General features: G+C 37.9%; 1 protein-coding gene across 5 annotated transcripts in view; it reads right to left on the bottom strand.

Moving 5' to 3' along the window:
• Positions 1-25,574, bottom strand: part of TLK2 (tousled like kinase 2) — a 110,768-nt gene that overhangs the window by 35,836 nt on the left and 49,358 nt on the right. For all 5 annotated transcript variants that reach the window (XM_081218556.1, XM_081218557.1, XM_081218555.1 and 2 more), the window contains 5 exons: positions 21,829-21,996; positions 9,470-9,565; positions 7,960-8,052; positions 3,773-3,883; positions 2,403-2,539 (listed from right to left, as the gene is read on the bottom strand). In XM_081218556.1, coding sequence (XP_081074682.1) covers positions 2,403-2,539; positions 3,773-3,883; positions 7,960-8,052; positions 9,470-9,565; positions 21,829-21,996 — 605 coding nt within the window. The remainder of the gene's footprint in view (positions 1-2,402; positions 2,540-3,772; positions 3,884-7,959; positions 8,053-9,469; positions 9,566-21,828; positions 21,997-25,574) is intronic.

The following is a 25,574-nucleotide window of genomic DNA, read 5'->3' on the forward strand; positions in this document are numbered from 1 at the left end:
GAAAGGGAATTAATTTATTAAAGCGCAACTTTAAAAAGTAAAATACTTATAATTAATAGGTATCAGCCAGGGGACTTCCCTGGTGGTTGAGTGGTTAGGACTCGGCCCTTTCACTGCTGGGGTCCGGGTTCAATACCCAGTTGGAGAACTAAGATCCTGCAAGCCATGTGGCGTGCCAAAAAAAAACAAACAAAAAAAGTTATCAGCCAGAAATAGCTTCCCAAGAGAACAGATGGATAGTCTGCAATTTATGTGACTTAAAACCATGAAAAAATGCTATCCACTTAGGAGAAGCAAACCTGGTTAGGGATCTCATTTAGATAGTCCCAGTTTCTCTGGTCCGATGGCTCTACAACAAAGTCACTGTTTTGTCCTCTAACTATATAAGATTTCCAGAACCTTCTGGGCATCAGGCTGCTTATAGAGTAAAAAGATAAAACACCTGCTACTATCAGCAAAAACTGTAATCACTTCTTAAAAGTAATTACATTTTACATCTCTATACAAATCCACTAACCTTTTGAGTTTAAGTCTTTAGACATTTTAAAAACTGCCATCTGGGGAGTAACCATTGTCATGGGCTGGTAGGAGTCATTATCACATCTGGGGTTCAGTGTGAACATTAGGTAGCTCTGGTCAATAATGGGGGGGTATAAGTTTTATCTTCTGTCCCATTCTAACAAAATTGGATGGTGTGCCCCTTCCAGGGCAATCTGCACATCAGTCAGGGTGTTAAGAGATAGATATCATGCCTCCCTGCAGCAGCCGTTTACACTGCCCTAGTGCAACTCTGCTATCATCTATGCATAGAGCTCAGAGTGGATGCCACTCTGAGCCTCTGGCATCTGGCCTAATTCAAAAGTCTGTTCTCTTCCACAGTATTATATCTCTGACTGACAGCCTCTCATCACACCCAAATATACATACATAAGGTGCACTTGTGAGGCAAAAACACAACTAAACCAAGTTGGAGATTAATGTATCACATATAAAGCACTGACTACTAATATGTAATCCAGAGGTTGGTTTTAACAAAGCTTTTTTTTTTTTTTTCCAATTTGGCCGTGCAGCATGGCGTGTGGGATCTTAGTTCCCTGACCAGGGATCAAACCTGGGCCCTGGCAGTAAAAGTGCCAAGTCCTAACCACTGGACCACCAGGGAATTCACATTAACAAAATATTATTAATAATATCAGTATCTGTACTTTTCTTTCAGACATAAATTTATTTATTTATGTTTCATTACTATTCAAAAGTAGTTCTACCCTCTCCAATCGACGCTCAATAAGTTATTTCAGCAAGAAAAAAAAAGTAGGAAAGGCAGTCTATGGAATCCTTCAACTCGCAGTGATCTACAGATCAGAGGTTTGAGAGCCCATGATTAAAAATACAATGGGCCAGGGGTTTCCTTGGTGGTGCAGTGGTTGAGAGTTTGCCTGCTAATGCAGGGGACACAGGTTCGTGCCCCAGTCCGGGAAGATCCCACATGCCACAGAGCGGCTGGGCCCGTGAGCCATGGCTGCTGAGCCTGCACGTCCAGAGCCTGTGCTCCGCAATGGGAGAGGCCACAACAGTGAGAGGCCCGCGTACCGCAAAAAAAAAAAAAAAAAAATTACAATGTGCCACTCCTGCCCCCTTCAACCCAGTCTCAAATGGAAATGATCTATCAAATCAAAATAAATAAATAAGATACAATAAAAGGTACTACAACTTGAAGGGTTTTTTTAAGTCCTGAGCTAATATTACACAGTTGGAATTCTAGGATTTTAAACGTTAACTCTCTCCTTGGAGTAAATACTTGAATGTTTCAAACCAAAGTTATAATAAAGTGAAGGAATGCTCAAGATTCTAAGCTGCTGAGAGGCACAGGCAGTGGGGCTGGTCACCAGCCTGACCGATGGCTCAGTCCTTGCCTCCAAGGAGGTGATTATCTCTGCTGACTGGATACTCTCCCCTTAAAGGGCCCCAGAGACATGTCCTATAAAAGTTCTTCCTAAGCTTTATTTTGTTTTATACCTAACTCAGGAAATCCTTCCTTGGGTCTTTGCCTATTTCATTTTCCTATGGACCCAGAATAAATGCTGACTGTGGGTGTACTCCTCATGAAAATCAATTACATAATTAAAAGGATATCAAGTCAGGTCCAGATTTTTCTTTCTTAGCTTTGTTGATTCTGATTCTTTTAAGCTTTAATATAGAACTTGTTTTTTATTCATCTGATTATTTGTCATTTTTTTTCCAGGACTTTATCTCCTTCCCTACATTTCTTAACACATGTGGTAACAAAAACTGAATGAAATGACGACTGCCACTACTAAGATATTAATGACTACAATTACAAAAAAATTTTTAAGTCCAAACCAACTTTTCAGTTCTCAAGTTAATCATCACAATTCACTTACTTGATAAGGTTCTGGAAAGCATAACCGTCTGTCCACTGTTCAGTGAACGAGGCCCCATGTCGGACAGTGGTAAAGTGGCCCAATCTCAAGCGATCTTGCATGCTTTTATCTCTACATGCCATCTTCTCTTGTTTTGACTTAGGGGAAAATGACAAATAGAAAATAATTTTATTTTCCTATGAAAACTCATATACAGCATTATGTTTATTTTTTGCACTATACTGCTCAAAGTTTAGGACAACTGGCTAAATCTACATTGACTTCAGGAAGTACCCTAAAGCTAAAAACATTCTATATAACCCATAAATGTTCCATGTTAACATATACCTTGTTATTTCTCTTATAAATGTGGAAAAAAGTGATTTCCTTTCTATAAAATTAGTGGATTAAGAGATGAAGCAAAGTTCTCCACAGTATCTTTGACATCAATAAAATAATTCACTTCACTTTTATCAGTGTTCCCTGTCTTTTTAACAGCATTTCAAAGATTTCAGCAAAAATAACTGCTAGTCTGGGACTTCCCTGGCGGTCCAGTGGTTAAGCCTCCAGGCTCCCAATGCAGGGGGCCGGGTTTGATCCCTTGTCAGGGAACTAAGATCCCAAATGCCGCAACTAAGATCCCACATACCGCAACAAGCCGCAACAACGAAGACCCAGCACAGCCAAAATAAATAAATAAAAATTTTTTAAAAGAAGAAAAAAAAAAACCACTCGTCTGTCTCAAACCTCTAGCTTGTAACAATTTCATTAGGAAGTACTGTCATCTTAAAACTTTCACTATAAGATAAATAAGTACTGGAGATGTAATATTTTAAAAGTTTTCAAGAAATAGTTACTTATATTTATTAAAGGCAAGTTGCAACTAATCAGTTACTATAATAAAGGAGACATCAGCCAATTAAAGTAATCATATACAAGTAAATGCCAATTTAGTTTTTTAAAGCACAAAGCACTGAATTATCACATTATTATATACATAAGTTACTCCAAATACCATATCTGAAATAGACATAAAACTATTGCTAAATGTCTGTAATAGTAACAGGACACATGCTTTAATTAATAGGACGAATGTAAGAATTTTGGAGAGCAATACCCTGAATAAACTCAACTAGGACAAGCTGCCCCTGTCCAACCAACACCATTCTCAAAGCAAAGCACAATCAGAAAAAATATCCCAAATTATCACTCTGGATACTTGGTTCAGTGTCCACACAAGAAAGAATTCTAATTGTCAAATCATGAGAAGTCTTTTCCTAAGAAGCCCCACTCTGAAATACTTTCATTTCAGGTAAAGAGTAAGAAGTCACAATAATGACACACACTAAGCATCTTGGGGTACAGAGTTCAGGGCACCACTAATCACTTACCTTTTCTATAAGGAGCTTCTTGCTCATTGTCACACATCGATTTAATCGTTCTTTGTATTTCTCTAGCATCTTTTGCTGTTCATCAATCTGCCGTCTCAAATCACAGTTGGCCTTCAATGGAAAAAAAATTTTTTTAATTAGCTCCAAGGAAGATAGATTAATACAAAAGCAGTTTCTAGGGAGTCTGAAAATCATTCGTTGTTAAATTATAAGCAAAATTAAGGTTCAAAGAGGTAAGAGTAACTATGTCTTTTTAAAAAAGAAGGTACATACTTCGTTCCTTGATTCTCTTTAAATAAACTTATCATTTATTAAAGATGAATTCTGTTACTAGAAGTGGGCATGTTTTTCTACTGATCATATTTTATTCCTCCCCAAAGCCAGTTACAGATAAATCTAGTACATCACACATACTTAAATTGTCACAAAATAAAAGAAAAAACCTACAATGAATGAGATGTTTAAAATTCATATAAAGAGCAGTTTTTAGCACTTACAGATTAAATATTTCCAAAGGGTGATTAAGCACTACCAAAAAATTACAGAATTTTTTTTTAAAAAACCACATAACGTTCTTTATGTTCAATTGTTCTTTGTTTTTCTGTTCTTGTTTCCAAAGAAGAGACATGGATTTATATAAATGTTCCTTACCAGAGAAGCCAGGCACACCCATGCCCGCCTAAGACAGAACTAACAAAGAAGTTGAATACAGCATCTTGGTTCAACAACACCAGAATGTAAATACACAGTTACTTTAGTTGTGGTCAGAAGGGCTAAATACTTTGAAAAATTCAATACAATAACAGAGAAGGGAAGAACCACTAACCCAAGGTCAACTTTGACTTGCAACTCCTGAATTTATTCTTGTGTTAAACAAAAGATATCTACTCTTTTGGCAAATAAATGATACTTTATAATAACTTGCTTGAATTATGAAAAAAATACAGCATTTCCCAATCAAATGATATGTGTTTCTGAAACAGTAAAAAGCACAAATGGAAGATACTATAGCACACTCAATTTTTGAGACTTCTCAGCTTCATTTTAAAGTGACCACTGTACAACAGCTTCCATCTCCAAATTTCTACTCTCCTCATAAACATAATTTGTTCTCATTAGTTCTTCTAACAGAGCCCTAGAGTTCTATGGACCACGTTACCGAAGGCTAAGTACAAGTACATTTGGGTAAATGTGACTAATTCATACTTAAAAATCTACAAGGCAAAGATCATGTAATGTTGGGACTTCCCTGGTGATCCAGTGGTTGGGACTCTGCACTCCCAATGCAGGGGGGCCCGGGTTCGATCCCTGGTCAGGGAACTAGATCCCGCATGCATGCTGCAACTAAGAGCCCACATGCTGCAACTAAGAGCCCGCATGTCACAACAAAGATCCCACATACAGTGTGCCACAGCTAAGACCCAGCGCAGCCAGATAAATAAATAAATAAACATTAAAATAAACATAAAAAAAAACAAAGATCATGTAATGTTTATATGAAATTCAATCTACTTTTGGAAGGTGAGCATTGAAATTTGTAATCAAATTTATGGCATCAATCAATCTCTGGCAGCTTATTTAAACTTTTAAGAACTCAATTTCTGTGGTTTCTAACACTAATGATTTTGTATTCAGGTTTAAAATAGCACCTGGCTAGCACCTGGCTAGCAGCTGATGCAGCTGGTAAAGCAGCTGATGCAGCCTTACCCAAACATCTAACTAAAATGGAAAAACTCAATGAATGGTCCATGCCTGCCTGAAAGGAGATATAAAGAGCAGTGGTCATTCCCCCTGTCCCTCCAAATCAGAAACACAAGCTCTCATCAACTTGAAAAAATGGCAGCTGTCCTTTTGTGTACTCTTTTTTGACATATCCATTCCACTGGCACTGCTCTATACCCAAAGAAAGACTACAACCTTCAGAAAACAAGGCAGTAGAAAGAGGGTAGCGGTGAATAAAGAGAACATACCACTTCCTAGAAAATTAAACCAGACATTTTTTTAAACCCCCCCCAAAAAGAGTCCTAAGTTAGGATCAGTTTGTCACTTCATCTTCTCAATCTTAAGAAAGTCAGGTGATGAAGGAAGAAGACAAGCCAATGATTCTTTTTTAGTCCAGCCGAGCTACCCTGGACAAACACCTGCCAACACTGCAACTAGGTTAGGAACTTTTTAAACCCACATATCTAATTATAAATCTTGGTAATTCAACGAGCACCCAAGTGTACAAAAACAGGAATAAGAGCAACCCCAAGCAAGTATGGATGCTAACAATGAAAGATGGAAAATAGATACTGAGTCCAAACATGGCTCTCCTCATTGAAAGATGGAGAAAAGCAAACAAACAAACAAACAAACAAAAAGGCCTAAGGAAAAATATTTCTGAATAGGAAAGGGAACATCAGCTTGAGAACAATAAAAACACTAGAGAAGATTAAAATGTTAGCCAATTTTATTTATAAATTGGTAGTATTTATGTATAGATGCATTTATATATGCTACAGGGACTTCCCTGGCAGTCTGGTGATCAAGACTCCGTGCTTCCACTGCAGGGGGCACAGGTTCGATCCCCGGTCAGGGAACTAAGATCCCACATGATGCGCGGCGCGGCCAAAAAATAAAAATAAATAAATAAATAAATAATTTAAATTTATATATATGCAACAAATGCTCAAAAAATTACTGAAGTAAATGTACCAAATGTTTTACCTCAGTAATGGAATTATGGGTGTCATATTATTTTTTTTTACTATTCTCTAAATTTATTATAAAAAGCATGTATTGCTTTTACAATAAGAAAACAATAAACCTTAAAAAATTTTGTAAAGAATGGGTCAGTCAATATGCCAAACTGTATATTAAAAAATTATTTCAAGGGCTTCCCTGGTGGTGCAATGGTTGAGAATCTGCCTGCCAATGCAGGGGACATGGGTTAGAGCCCTGGTCCAGGAAGATCCCACATGCTGCGGAGCAACTAAGCCCGTGCGCCACAACTACTGAGCCTGTGCTCTAGAGCCCATCAATCACAACTACTGAGCCCGCGTGCCACAACTACTGAAGCCCATGCACCTAGAGCCCGTGCTCTGCAATGAGAGAAGCCACTGCAACGAGAAGCCCGCGCACTGCAGAGTAGCCCCTGCTCACCGCAACTAGAGAAAGCCCACACGCAGCAACGAAGACCCAACACAGCCAAAAATAAATAACTAAAATAAATAAATAATTTTTATATATATATAAATTTATTTAATAAATAAATTTATATATATATAAAAAAATTATTTCAAAAAATATCATGGTGGGGCTTCCCCGGTGGCGCAGTGGTTGACAGTCCGCCTGCCAATGCAGGGGACATGGGTTTGTGCCCCGGTCTTGGAAGATCCTACATGCTGCGGAGCAACTAGGCCCATGAGCCACGGCCGCTGAGCCTGCATGTCCAGAGCCTGTGCTCCGCAACGGGAGAGGCCACAGCAGTGAGAGGCCCGCGTACCGCAAAAAAAAAAAAAAAAAATCATGGTATTACTGTATAGCACAGGGAACTCTACTCAATATTCTGTGATAACCTATATGAGAAAAGAATCTAAAAAAGAATGAATATATGTATATGTATAACTGAATTACTTTGCTATACACCTGAAACTAACACAACACTGTAAATCAACTATACTCCATTAAAATTTAAAAAAACCATTGTATATTTTCTAGAGGTATATTTTTAATTCCATATTAGTTATTTTTCAAGTTTCTCTTGTAAGCACAAAAAACTTTACATGAATAGGTTATAAAATATACAAAATGCAAAACCAGGGCTGAAAAGTACTTGTGAAATAGTTTTTAAAATTCAAGGACATTAAAAAAAACAATTTTCCTGAAATGGGAAAACATTTTATACCTATTCTCACAGTTCCAAATGAAATACAATAATAATCCACACATATATTCTTCTAGTATATATTTAAATATTAAAATTCTATAATTGAGATGTCCAATTTAAAGACAGAGTTTAGAATATAGGTTTGATCCTCGTTCCCTACTCAGATTCCCTCAGATTAAAGGAAAATATCCAAATGTTTACTTTTTAACTTTACTATTTGGCTATGGTAATTATCTCTATGATATGTACATAATTCAAATATATATAAAATCAATTAGTGCTGTTATAAAATCTCTTACGACATTTTGATACTTACTCTTAACAAATCATCTATTCTTCCTTCCTTCTTCTCTAAGTCAGAATTCTTACTGTTTTCTAGTGCAGATATTTTTTCTATTGTGAGGTCAGACTATAAAGAGAAAACAAATTTAGGATTAGTCTCAAAATACTACATGTCATCACATTTTTCTCATTACTTTTCTGAACAAAAAGCACTTGACAACACAACCAGCCTGGAATCACACGGCTCAACAACTTACAACTGCTTTCCTCATCTCATTCTTTAAGCATTATGTTCTGCTGCACCTGCCCTTCAAAAATATATTAGCTCTGGAATCGAATATATGAATTTTCAAACTGCTGTGCACTGAACAGCACAGAAACATACTACTCTAGAAATGAAACTAACTTTGAATAGAAAAGGCCATCAGAGACAGGACCCAAATCTCTAAACGACAAACATGCCACCTAGTGGAAACAAAGAGTAACCAGAAGGGAGAGATGAACGCTCAACTATCTAAGTCTGTTCAACTGTTCAAAAAAAATCTGTCAACTATTCAAAAGCTTAATTCAAATAAAATTGAAAATCTGCTACTGAGGGTTGTTTAGCTCCTGCATCTTAAGAAATTCTCCTAGATTGCCAAGCATCCTGTCTTGAAGGCAACACAGTGCCAACGGGCTTCAAGAAAACCAGGTATAATATTTGGCTAGCTCAATACCACAAAATGGAGGATATATCTATCCTTTTCAGATATTATCTTTGAACATTCACAACATTCCCTAAATTAAGGAGTTTCTGAAGACTAAGGAGAAATTATGTTGGTGTGCCACATGTTAAAGAAGTTTAAAACAAGAATTTACTGTATAGCGTAGGGAACTATATTCAATAACTTGTAAAAAACTACAATGGAAAAGAATTGGAAAAAAAGAATATAGACATATACATATATATGTATAACCGAATTACTTTGCTTTACACCTGAAATTAACACAAAATTATAAAATCAACTATACTTCAATAAAAATTTCTAAAAAAGAGAAGTTTAGCTAGGTCTTGCTAAATGAGTATGTACAAGGAAAAAAATAATTACTTTCACAAAGTAGGGAATTAAGATTCACTGAAGCCTACCATAAGCACTGTCCCAACAAGCGTTTTGTATACACTAAGATAATGATAATCAACCACAGTTTTATAGATGATTTGAACTGAAGAAAACTAAGGCCCAAAAAGATAAGGTATAAGTTGTAGAGCTAGAGTTTGAATCTATGCCTAGAGGTCTTTTCCTTAACATCATGCTGCAGTATAATCATTTCTGCTGCAATACACCAGAAAGGTAAACAAACACCTCAAAAAGTTAAATTAAAAGCACCTTCCAAAAGACTCTAAATATTCATAATGCAAGTTCTGAATACAACGCACACAAATAATGAGGTGAAGTCAGAGAAATAAAGGGACAACAAAGGGAGGACCTAGATTTTACATGTAGTTATTAGTATTTATTCCTCGGCCCCTCTTTTCCTCCTCTGTTTAACACTCACTGACCTACCTGGGTCTGTCTGTGCTGGATGGAGATCTGTTTTTGGGAGCTGCAGGAATGCTCTGTGTTGCCAGATCCCGTAGATGAGGGACTGTTTTGCTGAGCCTGTAATAAAGGTCCATCACCAATCACAAGAAAGTTTTGCATCTTTCTCCACAAACATTTGTATGAATGCAAATGATTAACTCTGCTGATGAAAGTCAAAAGTCAGGGCCATGTAGCCAAGATGAAAGTATAAACAATTCAAATGAAAAGTAGGGGCTAGACATGGTAGCTGAGACTACGTTACTGTAAATAGTTAAAAGCATCAAATGCTTATAAATGAATTTTTAAAATATGTAAATTATCAAATATGTAAATGCCCTTTTCACTTGTACAGTTGATACCTGAACAATGCATGGGTTAAGGGTGCCGACCACCCCACCCACCCCACTGCCCACAGTGCAGTGAAAATCCACGTATCTAACTTTACAGGCGGCCCTCAGTACCCATGGTTCTGCATCTGCAGATTCAGCCAGTCTCAGATGGTGTAGTACTGTAGAATGGATTTGTTGAAAGACAATCCACATATAAGCGGACCTGAGCAATCAGTCCAAACCCATGTTGTCCAAGGGTCAACTGTATTTTAATATGCTTTTGCAGGAAAGGCTGGTGAAGCATCCAAAGCACAGGGGATGCTTGTGACTCCAGGCAGAAAGGACTGTGAACTACTATTCAGAATAGCGTCCTAAATCCTCAAACATTATCCATGAACATGCAGTTTTCCAAAAAATCCTGGTTGATTTCCAATACTGTCACTTGCTTACTGTGACTTTTACACATAAATGATGGGGCATTCTAAGGCATTTTCAAATTTATAAGGTTTAGGACTTAATATAATTCAACTGTTCAAGAATATGCAATCATTATACAGATGGTCCCCAACTTAACAATGGTTCCACTTAACGATTTTTCAACCTTAAGATGGTGTGAAAGCAATACACATTCAGTAGAAATGGTTACTTCAAAGTTTGAATTTTGGTCTTTTCCTGGGTTAGCAACATATGGCACAATACTTTTTCATGATGCTAGGCAGCAGCAGCGAGCCACAGCTCCCAGTCAGCCACACAATCATGAGGGTAAACAACCCAATACACTTACAACCATTCTGTACCAGACAATCATATTGGGTTTTGCTTTCACTACAGTATTCAATAAACTACATGAGATTCAACACTGTATTATAAAACAGGTTTTGTGTTGGGTGACTTTGCCCAACTGTGGGCTAATGTTAAGTGTTCTGAGCACATTTAAGGTAAGCAAGGCTAAGCTATGGTATGTTCGGTAGGTTTGGTGTATTAAACACATTTTGACTTACGAATGATGTTTTCAATTTATGATGTATTTATCAGGACCTAATTCCCATCATAAGTGGAGGAAGACCTGTACTTCAGAAAGTCCTTTTAAAAACAAAATTGTACCCAACACAGTACAACCCATCATAGACATAATTAGAAAACATTGGATATTCTGGGGATTATGGGCTAATGGCAATATAGTATTATCATTTCATCAGAGAATACAGTGTTTCCACATATGTAAATTTTTTGATACTTCCTATATATTCCTTTAATTATTTTCTTATTCGTGAACATTAAAACAATGTATAACCACCACTTATTGAGCAATTATCACCATGATCACACAGTCCTTACAAAACTGTATAAGGTAGTTATTATTTCCACTTATACATAAAGAAAATGCAAATCCAAGATATTAAGCACCTACGTGCAGTCAAAGCTAGTTAGTGGGGGAACAAGAATAGAGGGCTATCTGCATCCACAATAACCGATCTCTATGACCACGGTACACTGACTGCCTCACATCAACAGTTACAGGTACTGTTGTGAGCAGGCCACAAGCAAGCTAAGCACTTCATACACATAATTACACTGAGGGCTCACAACAGCCTTGTAAGGTAGGCAGTATTATCATCTCCATTTTTATTTATTCATTCAACAAGTACTCACTGAGAACACCCTACGTCTAAGCATTGTGTTAGGTGCTAGGGACACAGTGGCCAAGAAAAACAGAAACAAAACCCACAGACCCAGTCATTACTCTGCCTTATAACGCTTACAATCCAAGAGAAGATGTATTAAGTACTCGATAAATACCTGTTGAAAGAAATTGTTAAATAAACAATCATATAATAAATGCAAAATTGCAATTAGGATACGTGCTATAAGAGTACACAGCAGGGTACATAACCTAACTTAATGAGTTGGGGATGAATTCCTTGAGAAAGTAATATCAGAGTTAAGATTTGAAGGAAATAAGCAATCAAAGAAAGGAGATGATGGGGTCATTCCAGGTTCTCACATTCCATACAAGAACCTTAGGGGAAGAGAGAAGAATGATGTGACGATCAAAGAAGTAAAAAAAGAGGAGTCAGTCTCTAAGAGGTTAAACAATGCGCACAGCCTGTAAGTCAGAGCAGCGACTAGAGCCAGGTCTAGGAGAGTCTAAATAACTGAAAATGTTCCCCATTCTTTCTACAATGTGGCAAATCCAACCTTGTCTTACTGATTAAGGGTCATCATTATAAAACTCACATATATTGGGTTTCCCTGGTGGCGCAGTGGTTAAGAATCCACCTGCCAGTGCAGGGGACACGGGTTCAAGCCCTGGTTCGGGAAGATTCCACATGCCCCGGAGCAACTAAGCCTGTGCGCCACAACTACTGAGCCTGCGCACCTAGAACCCGTGCCCCACAACAAGAGAAGCGACCTCAATGAGAATCCTGCACACCGCAACGAGGAGTAGCCCCCGCTCGCCGCAATTAGAGAAAGACCGTGCGCAGCAACGAGGACCCGACACAACCAAAAAAAATAAATTAATAAAATAAATTTATTAAAAAATAAATAAACTCACATATCATACTGCACTATGATACAAGCATTACCTCCTTCAGTTATCATTAGGTTGCTCTTACAACCCTCTCCTTTTAAAATCTGTCCCTAAACAAACATGACTTTGAGCAGCTTTTATAATAAAAGCCAATAAGAATCACATGACCGGCTAAAAAGGCCCTTCTATGAACTTCTAGATTTTGGTATATGGGCTTTGTTAAAATGCTTTTTTAACATGTGCTCATTTCTAAGTTTTCTTTCAGCAAACCAATATTGCTAGAATGTGATTCAAGAGGATGTTTCCAAATTAAAGCTCTCTGTAAAAATGTACATATAAATAGCCCCATGATAAGAAGTAAAAATGTAGAAAGTTAACTGAGGAAGTGGGACAGAGGTAAGGAGGTAGCAAATCCTCATGAAAATGAAAATACTACTTTCAAAAGGTAAAAGAACTAAAAAATATAAGGACCTACTGTGACAAGTGAATCCATGGTAGAAAAACATGCTCTAATTCTGATCATTCATTAGATATTAATTATGAACCTCTGTGCCTGGTCCTGTGTTAAACACTAGAAGTGCAACACTGGAAAACAAAGAGAGCTTACAGTCTCCCAACAAGTCCACGATTACAGAGTCATGTCCTCGAGAAATGAGAACAGAAGTCGATGGCCTTGCTAAGCGGGCCACTGTAGCTGTAAATTTAGTCCAACTCCTACTTTGCAAAACATTCTCCCCAGACTTCCGAATTCTTTGTTCCTATTATAAAAGTAATATTAGCTTCTAATTCATGATTACAGGCTGGATCTCCCAAAGTCCTACTGATATTCAGAGATTTTTAAAAAATAAAATCATAATAGCTCTAAGAAACAAGGGAGAGTTGAGAATCAGAAATTTTTTTAAACTTTAAATTTTAAGAAACATTCAAAAGCAGTTGGGATCAGACTGATAGAGAAAGTGAAATAAAGGAATTCACAGCTGAAAACATCAGCAGTAAAACAGGCTGGGCCTTTTCAAGAGAGCTCCTCCAAAGCCTCACAATGAGATTTACCTTTAAAAAAACCAGGAGTGACCCATGGGACAATTATCAGACATTTAAAACCTATACGGGGCTTCCCTGATAGTGCAGTGGTTAAGAATCTGCCTGCCAATGAAGGAGACACGGGTTCGAGCCCTGGTCCAGGAAGATCCCACGTGCCGCGGAGCAACCAAGCCCGTGTGCCACAACTACTGAAGCCTGTGCTCTAGAGCCCACGAGCCACAGCTACTGAAGCCCGCGCACCTCGAGCCCGTGCTCCGCAACAAGAGAAGCCACCGCAATGAGAAGCCTGCGCACCGCAACGAAGAGTAGCCCCCACGCGCAGCAACGAAGACCCAATGCAGCCATAAATAAATAAACAAACAAATAAACAACATATTTATTTATTTGTAAACAACTAAATACATAAATAAAACCTATACTGTCCAATAGGGTCCTCTCTTGATCTCTTTCTAGCATAATGAGGGCCCTGGATACTACTGCTTCTGACCCAGGGTAAAGCACAAGAACTGGTCTCTTAAATAAAAAACAAACATGTAAACATTTAAAAATGGAAAATAAGTGGGTCCAGGGGAGGGCTCCTGCTATAAGTACAGTACCCCTGCCCTCCACAACTGACACAATGGAGGAAGAAATGGAATACATCACTAAGAGTGAAATAGTTACCTATCAAAACAATGCCCTCATTTCCATTTTTGTAAAGGAGCTGGTCTTTCTGCCTACAGTTTGCGAGATGCTTACACAGGGAAAACAGTCACCGCCTCCCAATCCCCAGAATGGTGGGCTATTTGCGAAGCAGTACTATGCCACTGCAGGGAAAAATCCATGCCAACAACCTATGTTAATTACCCTAATAGTACTGCATTCAAGTAAAGCTAAACATACATTTTCAAGAAAACAAACAGCACAAAAGGGAAGATCCAACATGAAAAAACAAAACCTGATCCAAAAGAAAACAGAGAATTCAATAAAAACAACTTTAAAAATAAAGTATGCTTTCAGAGAGGGTCGAAAGCATACTATATCTATAAAAATGAAAAAGCAGCAAAGAACATGAAAAATAAACTTGATAAAATAAGATTACCAAAATTTTAAAAACTGAATAGATGAGCTAAGTAACAAAATGGACACAGTTGAACACAGAATACCTGGAAAACAATGTCAAGAAAATCTCCCAGAAGATAAAACAGAAAGTCAAACAGAGCAGGAAAGAAAAGTTAAGAAACATGAACAGCAAGAGGCTCCAAAACTATCTAACAGGCTTTTAGGAGGAAAAGAACAGAGGGAAAGATATATTCAAAGAACAGTAAAACAAAGTTTCTCTGAGGTTGAAAGGTAAGTTTTAAGACTGAAAAAGCCTATGATATGACAAGCAACATTAATGGAGAAAAGACAAATAGTGGATGGACCTCAAGAACAAAAAGATACCATCTGATCATCTCAATAGATGTAGAAAAAGCATCCAACACCCTTTCATGATAAACTCAACAAACTCAGAACAGAAGGGAACTTTTCCAATCCTGAAAGAGGCTGCCTCTGAAAAACATTTGCAATAGCATGAAAAAGAATAAATTCTTAGAAATAATTTGAACAAAACAAGGGCAAAATCTATAGATCAAAAACTCCAAACCTGGGCCTCCCTGGTGGCGCAGTGGTTGAGAGTCCGCCTGCCGATGCAGGGGATACGGGTTCGTGCCCCGGTCTGGGAGGATCCCACATGCCGCGGAGCGGCTGGGCCCGTGAGCCATGGCCGCTGGGCCTGCGCGTCCGGAGCCTGTGCTCCGCAACGGGAGAGGCCACAGCAGTGAGAGGCCCACATACCGCAAAAAGAAAAAAAAAAAAAAAAAAAAAAAAAACTCCAAACCTTATTAAAAAGAAATGAAAGATACCTAAATAAATGGACAGCTAACTCATATTCATGGATTGGAAGACAATATTTTTGTGAAGGCAATACTCCCCAAATTAACCTACAGAGTTAGCGCAATTGCTATAAATTCCATCTGGTCTGTTTACAGAAATTGAAAAGCTGATCCTAAAGTTCATATGGAAATGCAAGGGATCCAACAGCCAAAACAATCTACAAAATACATTTTTTAAAATTAAGGGTTTTAAGAACATCTTGTATAATGTTAAAAGATGTAGCTTTCAAGGAAATAACAGACCATGTATTAAAAAAAAAAAAAAAAGATCAGTTAGACCTTGACAACTAGAACTGTCTCATTCAACCAAACTAATTCAATGACTAGGACTGTCTTCTTCTTCTCAGTGAATCCAATAAAATCATTTGGTTTTACAGTGCGCAGTAATGAAACAACCATAATACTGTAGGTGCTCCTTAAGTGTTTTCAAGTTTTAGAAAAATTTATAAAGCAGAAAAACTCAATTATAGTTAAAATAACAAACAAAATACCACACACAATGTAACAATAACTAAAAAAGTGGAAGATGAAAAAGGAAGCTGGGTGATAGTATGTTAAACTCATCTCTTATAATGGGGAGTAAACAGACCTTGTTTAAAGTTGATTATTCAAGAGGGACTTCCCTGGTGGTCCAGGGGTTAAGAATCTGCCTTCCCAGAAGACCGAAATAGACATTCCTCCAAAGAAGATACACAGATTGCCAACAAACACATAAAAGGACGCTCAACATCACTAATCATTAGAGAAATGCAAATCAAAACTACAATGAGGTATCACCTCACACCAGTCAGAATGGCCATCATCAAAAAATCTACAAACAATAAATGCTGGAGAGGGTGTGGAGAAAAGGGAACCCTCTTGCACTGTTGGTGGGAATGTAAATTGATACAGCCACTATGGAGAACAGTATGGAGGTTCCTTAAAAAACTAAAAATAGGGCTTCCCTGGTGGCGCAGTGGTTGAGAGTCCGCCTGCCGATGCAGGGAACACGGGTTCATGCCCTGGTCTGGGAAGATCCCACATGCCGTGGAGTGGCTGGGCCCGTGAGCCATGGCCACTGAGCCTGTGCGTCCAGAGCCTGTGCTCCACAATGGGAGAGGCCACAACAGTGAGAGGCCCGCGTACCGCAAAAAAAAAAAAAAAAAAACCTAAAAATAGAACTACCATACGACCCAGCAATCCCACTACTGGGCATATACCCTGAGAAAACCGTAATTCAAAAAGAGTCATGGGGCTTCCCTGGTGGCGCAGTGGTTGAGAGTCTGCCTGCCGATGCAGGGGACACGGGTTCGTGCCCCGGTCCGGGAAGATCCCACATGCCGTGGAGCGGCTGGGCCCGTGAGCCATGGCCGCTGAGCCTGCACGTCCGGAGCCTGTGCTCCGCAACGGGAGAGGCCACAACAGTGAGAGACCCGCATACAGCAGAAAAAAAAAAAGAGTCATGTACCACAATGTTCATTGTAGCTCTATTTATAATAGCCAGGACATGGAAGCAACCTAAATGTCCATCAACAGATGAATGGATAAAGAAGATGTGGCACATATATACAATGGAATATCACTCAGCCATAAAAAGAAACAAAAGTGAGTTATTTCTAGTGAGGTGGATGGACCTAGGGTCTGTCATACAGAGTGAGTCTGAAAGAGAAAAACAAATACCGTATGCTAACACATATATATGGAATCTAAAAAAAAAAAAAAAAAAAGGTTCTGATGAACCAAGGGGCAGGACAGGAATAAAGACGCAGACGTAGAGAATGAACTTGAGGTCACGGGGAGGGGGAAGGGTAAGCTGGGACGAAGTGAGAGAGTGACATGGACACATATACACTACCAAATGTAAAACAGATAGCTAGTGGGAAGCAGCCACATAGCACAGGGAGATCAACTCGGTGCTTTGTGACCACCTAGAGTGGTGGGATGAGGGGGTGGGAGGGAGATGCAAGAGGGAGGGGATATGGGGATAAATGTACATGTATAGCTGATTCACTTTGTCATAAAGCAGAAACTAACACACCATTGTAAAGCAACTGTACTCCAATAAAGATGTTAAAAAAAAAAAAAAAATCTGCCTTTCAATGCAGGGGATGCGGGTTTGATCCCTGGTCAGGGAACTAAGATCCCACAAGCCCACGCGCCACACCTAAGACCCGACGCAGCCAAAAGATATAAATAAATATTCAAAAAAAATAAAGGTGATTACACAAGAGATAATTTGACGTTAAAATGGTATTCAGTAGAAAAATCTAAAACACAAACAAGAGTGGTTGTCTGAGGAACACAAAGGAAAGAATTTTACTCTTCTCCATCACTTTAATTTTTTGTGGGCCATGTGCATGTATTATTTTTACAATTTAGAAAATTATACGCTTATAATTTTAAAAATTAATTTCCTATGTTAAAATATATAAAATTATGTAACAATACAATTTTAAACATTTAAAGGCTCAAACTCATAATATGCTGCCACCTATTTTTATTTATCAATATCTATCTATAGATCTTTCATTGTTAGCACATATATATCTATCTCACTTCTTTGATCAACGGTAGAGCATTCCACTGTATATATGTATTATATTTTATTTCACTAGTCCTTATATGAAAGATGCTCTCATTAATTCATACGACATATAATTACACTGAGTGTCTATGAGAGCAGATCCAGTTCCAGCACTGGAGATACAGAAGTGAACAAGCAAAGTCCCTGACCTGATGGAGCTTACATTCCAGTGGAGGGGAGGTAGTGTGGGAATGGGGAGTGAGACAAAGAAGTAAATTATAGCAGGTCAGTTGGTGATAAGACCAAGAAGAAAAAATAGGGCACAGGAGCAACACAATGTGTGGGGTGGGCAGGAAGTGGTGATATTTTATACAGTGCAGCCTCTCTGATAGGTTATAAATTTAAGCAGAGACTAGAGAGAACTGAGGGAGCAAGGCATGCTGGTATCTAGAGGAAGAATGTGAAGGCAAAGCCAACAGCAAGCACAAAGGCCCTGAGGTGAGAGCATGTCAGGTAGTATTTGAGGCAGAAACGTAGGCACTGTGGATGGAACTTGGTGGGGAAGGGAGGTGGCAGTAACAGATGTCAACGTGGTGGGAAGGAGGCCATACAAAGTGCTATGTGCCATTTTAAACACCCGTGAGCAGAGGGGTGGCATGACTGGACGTATGTTTCACTAGGATCACTCTGATCTGTTGAGAACAAAGGCAGAAGCAAAGAGTCCAGTTAGGAGGCTGCCACCATAATCTCAGCGGGAGATTAGACTTGAGTGGTAGTCATTAAGGGGGGTAGAAGTGGCAGGATTCTGAACATATTTTGAAGGTAAAATCAGTAAGACTTGCTGATGGGTTTGGAATTGGGGTGTAAAATAAAGAGATAAGACTAGAAATGGCTCCAAGATTTTTAAACAATTAGAAGAAGAGAGTTGACAATTACTGAGATGTGGAAGAAATGGGGGTCTGGAGTGGGGGAACAAGATGAAGAATTCAGTTTCAGTCATGTTAAATCTGATATGCCTATTAGACATAAAGAGGCAACTGACTACACAGGTCCGGAATTCAGGGCACGGCTCTGGGTAGGAGATATAAATTTGGAAGTCCTCTGCATATAGGTGATAACTGAAACAAAGAAACTAAATGAGATTCTCATTACAGAATGAAGGTAGACAAGAGGTCTGAAGACTGAGCCCTGGGGCACTCCAGTGTTTGGAGATCCGGGAAATGAGGAAGAACCAAAAGAGTAGAAGCCAAGAGAAGACCATGTGCTTGGAGAAGAAGGGACTGTGGCTAATGAATTATATACTGAATAAGTTCTGAGAACTGATTGCTGGATTTAGCAACATGGAGGTCACAGATATCCTTGTTCTAAGTTCCTCTGAAACACTGTGGGGGGACACTGCTTCCAGATGTTTGCAATTTATAAACAATACAATAAATATCTTTGTGTAGTTTTATGGGAATTGAATTTCTGGACCCAAGGATATGTAAACTTAACACTGAGACACATTACCAACTTGTCCAAATGACTGTACCAATTTATAGTCAGTATAAAACTGCATGTGTATCTAAACTATTACCTGCACTAGGAATTACCAAATTAATTAATCCTTGCCAACTTGATAATTCAAAAGAGTTATTTTATTGTGTATTTCTCTATGGCTGAAGTTAAGCACTTTTTCTTGTTATTAGTCATTTGTCTTTTCTTCCTCCTGTAAGACTGCCTGTTCACAGTCTTTGTCGTTTTTTTTAAAGGAAACTGCTTGTTTCTATCTATTAATTAACATTTGTTATATATTAATGTTAACTCTTTTGCTTTTTTCCTTTTTTATATCACTAAGTTTACATCCTGGCTAGAACTGCAGAGAAGCAAAGAGAAACAGAACTGGACTTCCCTGGTGGCGCAGTGGTTAAGAATCTGCCTGCCAATGCGGGGGACATGGGTTCGAGCCCTGGTCCAAGAAGATCCTACATGCTTCAGAGCAACTAAGCCCATGCGTCACAACTATCGAGCCTGCGCTTTAGAGCCCGTGCGCCACAACTACTAAAGCCTGCGCACCTAGAGCCCGTGCTCCACAACAAGAGAAGCCACCACGAGAAGCCCGCACACCACAACAAAGAGTAGCCCCTGCTCTCCGCAACTAAAGAAAGCCCGCATGCAGCAAGAAAGACCCAATGCAGCCAAAAATAAATAAATATATTTATTTAAAAGAAAAAAAGAAAAAAGAGAGAGAGAAACAGAACTATACCAAAGCTTCTAGGCCTTTGATTCTTATACTGCTTCCATGTTTCTTCTTCAGACATGATTATTTTCTCACTCCTCTGTCATCTCTCTTCCACATGAGAGCAATCTGGCTGTAGCATGTGCAACTCCTCTGACAGCCTGAGTACTAGGTGACAGGACTGAGCAGGTGGTTGTCCTTCATGTGTACCCGCCCCCAGCCTGCATGCCCATACCTCTGACGGAAGGCTCGCATCAGGGGAACGAGTTCTTGCTAATCAAAATCCTGTGTATTTGACTATGTGCCTGTCACACAATGAAATATATACATACATAGAGAGACAAACATTCTCTAAAACAACATTACTGCATTCTCACACAAACTATTCCATACTACTGTCAGGCGCACTCAAAATATTATACTGATCAATTCTCCCATTTTACGTTTTGTCTCCTTTGCCACTGAAGCACAAAATTATACTGTCTTCACACAAGAAGTTTCTCCATTCTTTCAATGTTAAACAACAACAAAAAAATTTGTACGTTTTTAAAAAGCTGTATTACCTCTTTTTTGAGGGAAAGCAGTAATAACTACAAGAAAGTATTCCAAAGCAGAGAGATGGTGGGCCATTGTGGTGGCAGTGGAGATGGTAAGAGATGGTCAGATTCTGGATATAAGTATATTTTCTGATGGATTAGATGTAGAATGTGAGGAAAAACAGGCATTAAGGATAAAGCCATGTGTATTAGTCCTCTATTGCTCTGCAACAAATTACCCCCAAACTTACAGAACTGTGAGGTAATAAATGGGTGCTGTTTTAAGCTGAGGAAGGAAGGAAGGGAGGAAGGAAGGGAGGGAGGGAGGGAGGGAGGAATCGATCCAAATAATACACAATGATCCCTATCTAATTATATTATTTTTATCTCCTTTCCTTAAGACACCCACCATTCCATGGCCTTTCTTAATACAATCGCATGTGGGTTAATACCAGAGATTAGAAATTTATTTGCTCAGAATCCACAGAGCAAATAAAGAGGAAACAGATTATTACTGGAGAAAATGAACCAGTAAGAGGGAAAGAAATTTTGATCAATGGTGACATCAGCTCTAAATGATGCCCCTAAAAATGGAGGAATAGGGCAATGGGGCTTTCTCTTTCTTTATACCATCCTTGGCAACAAACAGGTACTTGGTAGGGCAAAGAAACCAAGAAACGCAACAACTTTTAAGCCAAACTGCATTATAATTCGGCAAGTAAAACATGGGGGTCAAACATTTATAATAATCAAATTCTTGTTCTTCAAGGAAGAAGAAAGAAGCAAGCTGAAAGGAGCAGACACGGAGCCAAATCTTCCTGGAAAAAGTAACTGTGCTAACACTCTGAAGAAGTGAGAGCAGGCAAGCATGTAGGCTGCCCAAGTACCACACGGGGGAAATGACTGGTGAGCCTGCCCATCCCCACACTAAGATTTTATTAACTTCAATATTACTTTAAATAAGTGATGGCTGGAGTTTGGAGATTTTATTTTTAATTCTAATGGAATTTGATTCCATTATTACAATTATTTTCTTTTCTTCTTTGTCAACCTAAGATTGTGTTTTCCTTCCCATGGTACACTCAGACTTTGACGGAGCAGTCTCTCTCAGCCCCCTTGAACCAAGCAGGACTGAGTACAAACACATACCTTTAGAAGTAACACAGAGTTAGAAATCATCATCTGTCCACCAAAATAATTACTCAAACTTCATCTCAGAGCTCCAGGAAAACAAGGATCTGCATAAACTTGGCCTTAGTACTCACTGAAACAAAAGTGAAGCAGAGGCCAGCTCCCCTCTGTGCCAGCTGCTCTGTGTCGAGCCGCGGTTTTGCCAGCATCACTGACATCAGGGTTGGCAGAGCAGACTGCTCCTCTGGTACCTCCTTTGCAGCACTGCCATCTAAACCATAGAGGGGCTGTTCTACTCGCCGCTGGAAAACATTAGAGAAAACACACAAATTACATGAGAAAGAAAATCTGATACTGCCAAAACATGCAACAGATTAAAACACGGTTATCAGATATAAGGATTTTTTTAAGAAAACACCTCGGCAAACAAATATGGAAAGCATAACAACATTATCACTGGATTATGACCTATCTAAAAACCTGAGTTAGTATCTTACTCAAATTCCATAAAATTACATTTTAATGGTTCTATATTTACATAACTCTGAATTTGCAGGTTACTTTGTAGAGTTCAACAAACAACTGCATAATACCCTCAGTTCTACAAAGGAAATGCTATTTCTCTCCTCTAGATTAACAAAGATTAAGGCATTTGTCCCCTACTCTACAGGAAGAACTTATTTTCACTCTATTCTATTCTCACCCTACTATACCTATATGCAAAAATATAAAATAAATACAAACAAAAGAATATACCACAATCATGTACGGTTTATTCCAGGAATGTAAGGATAGTTCATTATTCTCTCTACTGATGTAATTCATTAAATTAATTTGGGGGGTGAGGGTGGGCAGAGAATCAAAATTCTTTCCTTTAGACCCCAAACAAGATTTGCACATTGTTGGGCAATGCGTAAAAAAAACCCCACAGAAACTGGGAGTATCCCTGTTTAACACAACAAAGAGTATTTTTTCAGAAATAAACAGAAATATAATTAATGGTGCTATACTCGAGGCACTTTCATTAAAATTGGTAACTAGTTAGGGGTTAATACATTAATATCATAATCATTCACCATTATCATAGAATTTTTAGCCAAAGTGATAAGGAAAACAATATGAGGTATAAATATTAGAAAATATTAAACATTAAAAAGTGTCACTTTCGGATGATATAACTATTCACAAAGGAAACCAAACAACGCAACTGAAAAATAAGAAATAAGTGTTCAGTAAGATGGCCAAGTATAAAATAAATACACAAAAATCAATAACTTCCCCATATCACAACTGATTATAATCTGAACAAGTAGTAACAGAAGAAAAAGCAGATTCAAAATATCTGTAAAATACTTAAAAGGAAACTTAAGAAATATGCAGATTACACATTTAAAAAAACCCCACAGCTTCACTGACAAATATAAAAGATGACCTAAATTAAATGGCAATACCATGCTCCTGAGTTAAAATTTTACACATGTCAAATTTCTCTAAAAGCCAATGCTTACTTAGGGCTTTTTGTGTATTTTTGCTTCTGTTTTTGTAAGAGAAGGTGTTGTGGTAGTATAGAGATCATCTAGCTTCTCTCTTGCTCTTTTGGGGGATTGTTTTGTGGATTTTCACGGGTTAATTTTGAGGTCCACTTGGAAAAATAATCAAAATTAGCCACATAATTTTTGATAAAGGGTATCAGGGAACCTGACCAGCTATTAAAACTTACTGCAAAGCAACATTAACCAAAGGAGCATAACACTGGTACAGGAACAGACAGATTGATCAGTGGCACAGAAAATTCAGAAACAGACCCATATAAAATGGATGTATAATTTGTGATTATAGTGCATTTCTAATTAGTGGGAATTTATTACAAAGATGATAGGATATGTGTGTTGATATTAGAAAAAAGGAAAAGTAGATTGCTTCCTTATAGCATACATAAAAATTATAAGAAAATATAAACAAATGCTTTTATGACTTTCTAGTGGTGAAGGACTTTTTAAACATGACAGTAAAAATACAAGCCATATAGAAACATCTAAGAGTAAGACAAAACCAGTAAGTCATAAAGGAAAAACACTGATAAATTTGACTACTTCAAATTTTTTGACTTCTGAATGGTAAAAGTCAACATAAAAAAATAAATTACAAACAGGCAAAAAATATTTACAATATAAATGACAATGAGTTAACAATCTTAATAAATAACGTGTTCCTACCCATCAGTAAGACAATACACTAATAAATAAATAGGCAAAGGAACTGAATAAGCATTAAAAGAGAAATCCAAAAGGCCATTAATCATATGAAAAGATGTTTAATATCACTGATGAAGAAATGCAAGTTAAAACAAGGTATTTTCTCACTGGCAGAGATTATAATGATAAAATTCAGTACTAGAAGGGTAGGCAGAAATTGGGGCTCTCAAACTGCTGACAGACAGCCTGCTAGCAATTATGTGGTGATATTTATTTTAAATTGACACATAGTTGATTTACAATGCTGTGTTAGTTTCAGGTATACAGCAAAATAATTCAGTTATATATATATATTTATTTATATTTATATATAACTGAATATATATATTCTTTCTCAGATTCCCTTTTAGGTTATTACAAAATATTGAGTACAGTTCCCTGTCCTATACAGTAGGTCCTTGTTGGTTATCTATTTTATATACAGTAGTATGTTATATGTTAATCCCAAACCCCTAATTTATCCACCCACCCTTTCCCCTTTTGTAACCATAAGTTTGTTTTCTATGTCTGTGGGTCTATTTCTGTTTTGTAAATAAGTTCATTTGTAACATTTTTTTTTTAGATTCCACATATAAGCTATATCATATGATATTTGTCTTTCTCTGTATGGCTTACTTCACTTAGTATGATAATGTCTAAGTCCATCCATGTTGCTGCAAATGGCAATATTTCATTCTTTTTATGGCTAATATTCCATTGTGTGTGTGTGTGTGTGTGTGTGTGTGTGTACACACACACTACATCTTCTTTATCATTCATGTGATGACATTTTTTTTTTTTTTTTTGCGGTACGCGGGCCTCTCACTGTTGCGGCCTCTCCCGTTGCAGAGCACAGGCTCCAGACACGCAGGCTCAGCAGCCATGGCTCACGGGCCCAGCCGCTCCGTGGCATGTGGGATCTTCCTGGACTGGGGCACGAACCTGTGTCCCCTGCATCGGCAGGCGGACTCTCAACCACTGCGCCACCAGGGAAGCCCCATGTGATGACATTTTAAAGTGAGCATATTCTTTGATTTGGGAGCTATACTTTGGAAATTTATCCAAAGGAAAAACATGCATAAGTACAGATGTATATACAAGGACATTCATTATAGCATTACTTACAGAATACAAAATGTTTAAGGCTATTGATTAAATAAATACAATGAAAATGAGGAAATCTACTACATGAACATACATATATACACATATATGCCCACTAAACTCTTTAATAATAGCTCTTGTGGAAAGGACTTTATATTTTACCACTCCTCAACTGCTGGACTTTCATAATCAGCATGTATCCCTTTATCAGGGAAAACTATTTAACACTTTCATTTTAGAAAATAAAAGTAAAATAGACTAATCAAAATGATCCTGACAAAAAATTTATTTTTTAAAAAATCTATGAGTAGAATCTACCACTTTAAAAATAACACTCCTGCCCTAACCAATAAAATGGTTTAAATTCAGGCTCCAGAATACCTGTAATACTCATTCACAATATTCTCACTACTTGGGAGACTATATCATTGAAGCTGAAATATTAAAACAAACCATTCTGTTATACATTCAATAAATATTTGCCAAGGGCTGAAAGATCTTTAAATATCTCTGGAAATACAGCAGGCTGGGATGTTTGTACC

The sequence above is a fragment of the Mesoplodon bidens genome (assembly GCF_964165515.1).
Source record: "Mesoplodon bidens genome assembly, chromosome: 19".
In the NCBI taxonomy this organism is placed as follows: domain Eukaryota; kingdom Metazoa; phylum Chordata; class Mammalia; order Artiodactyla; family Ziphiidae; genus Mesoplodon; species Mesoplodon bidens.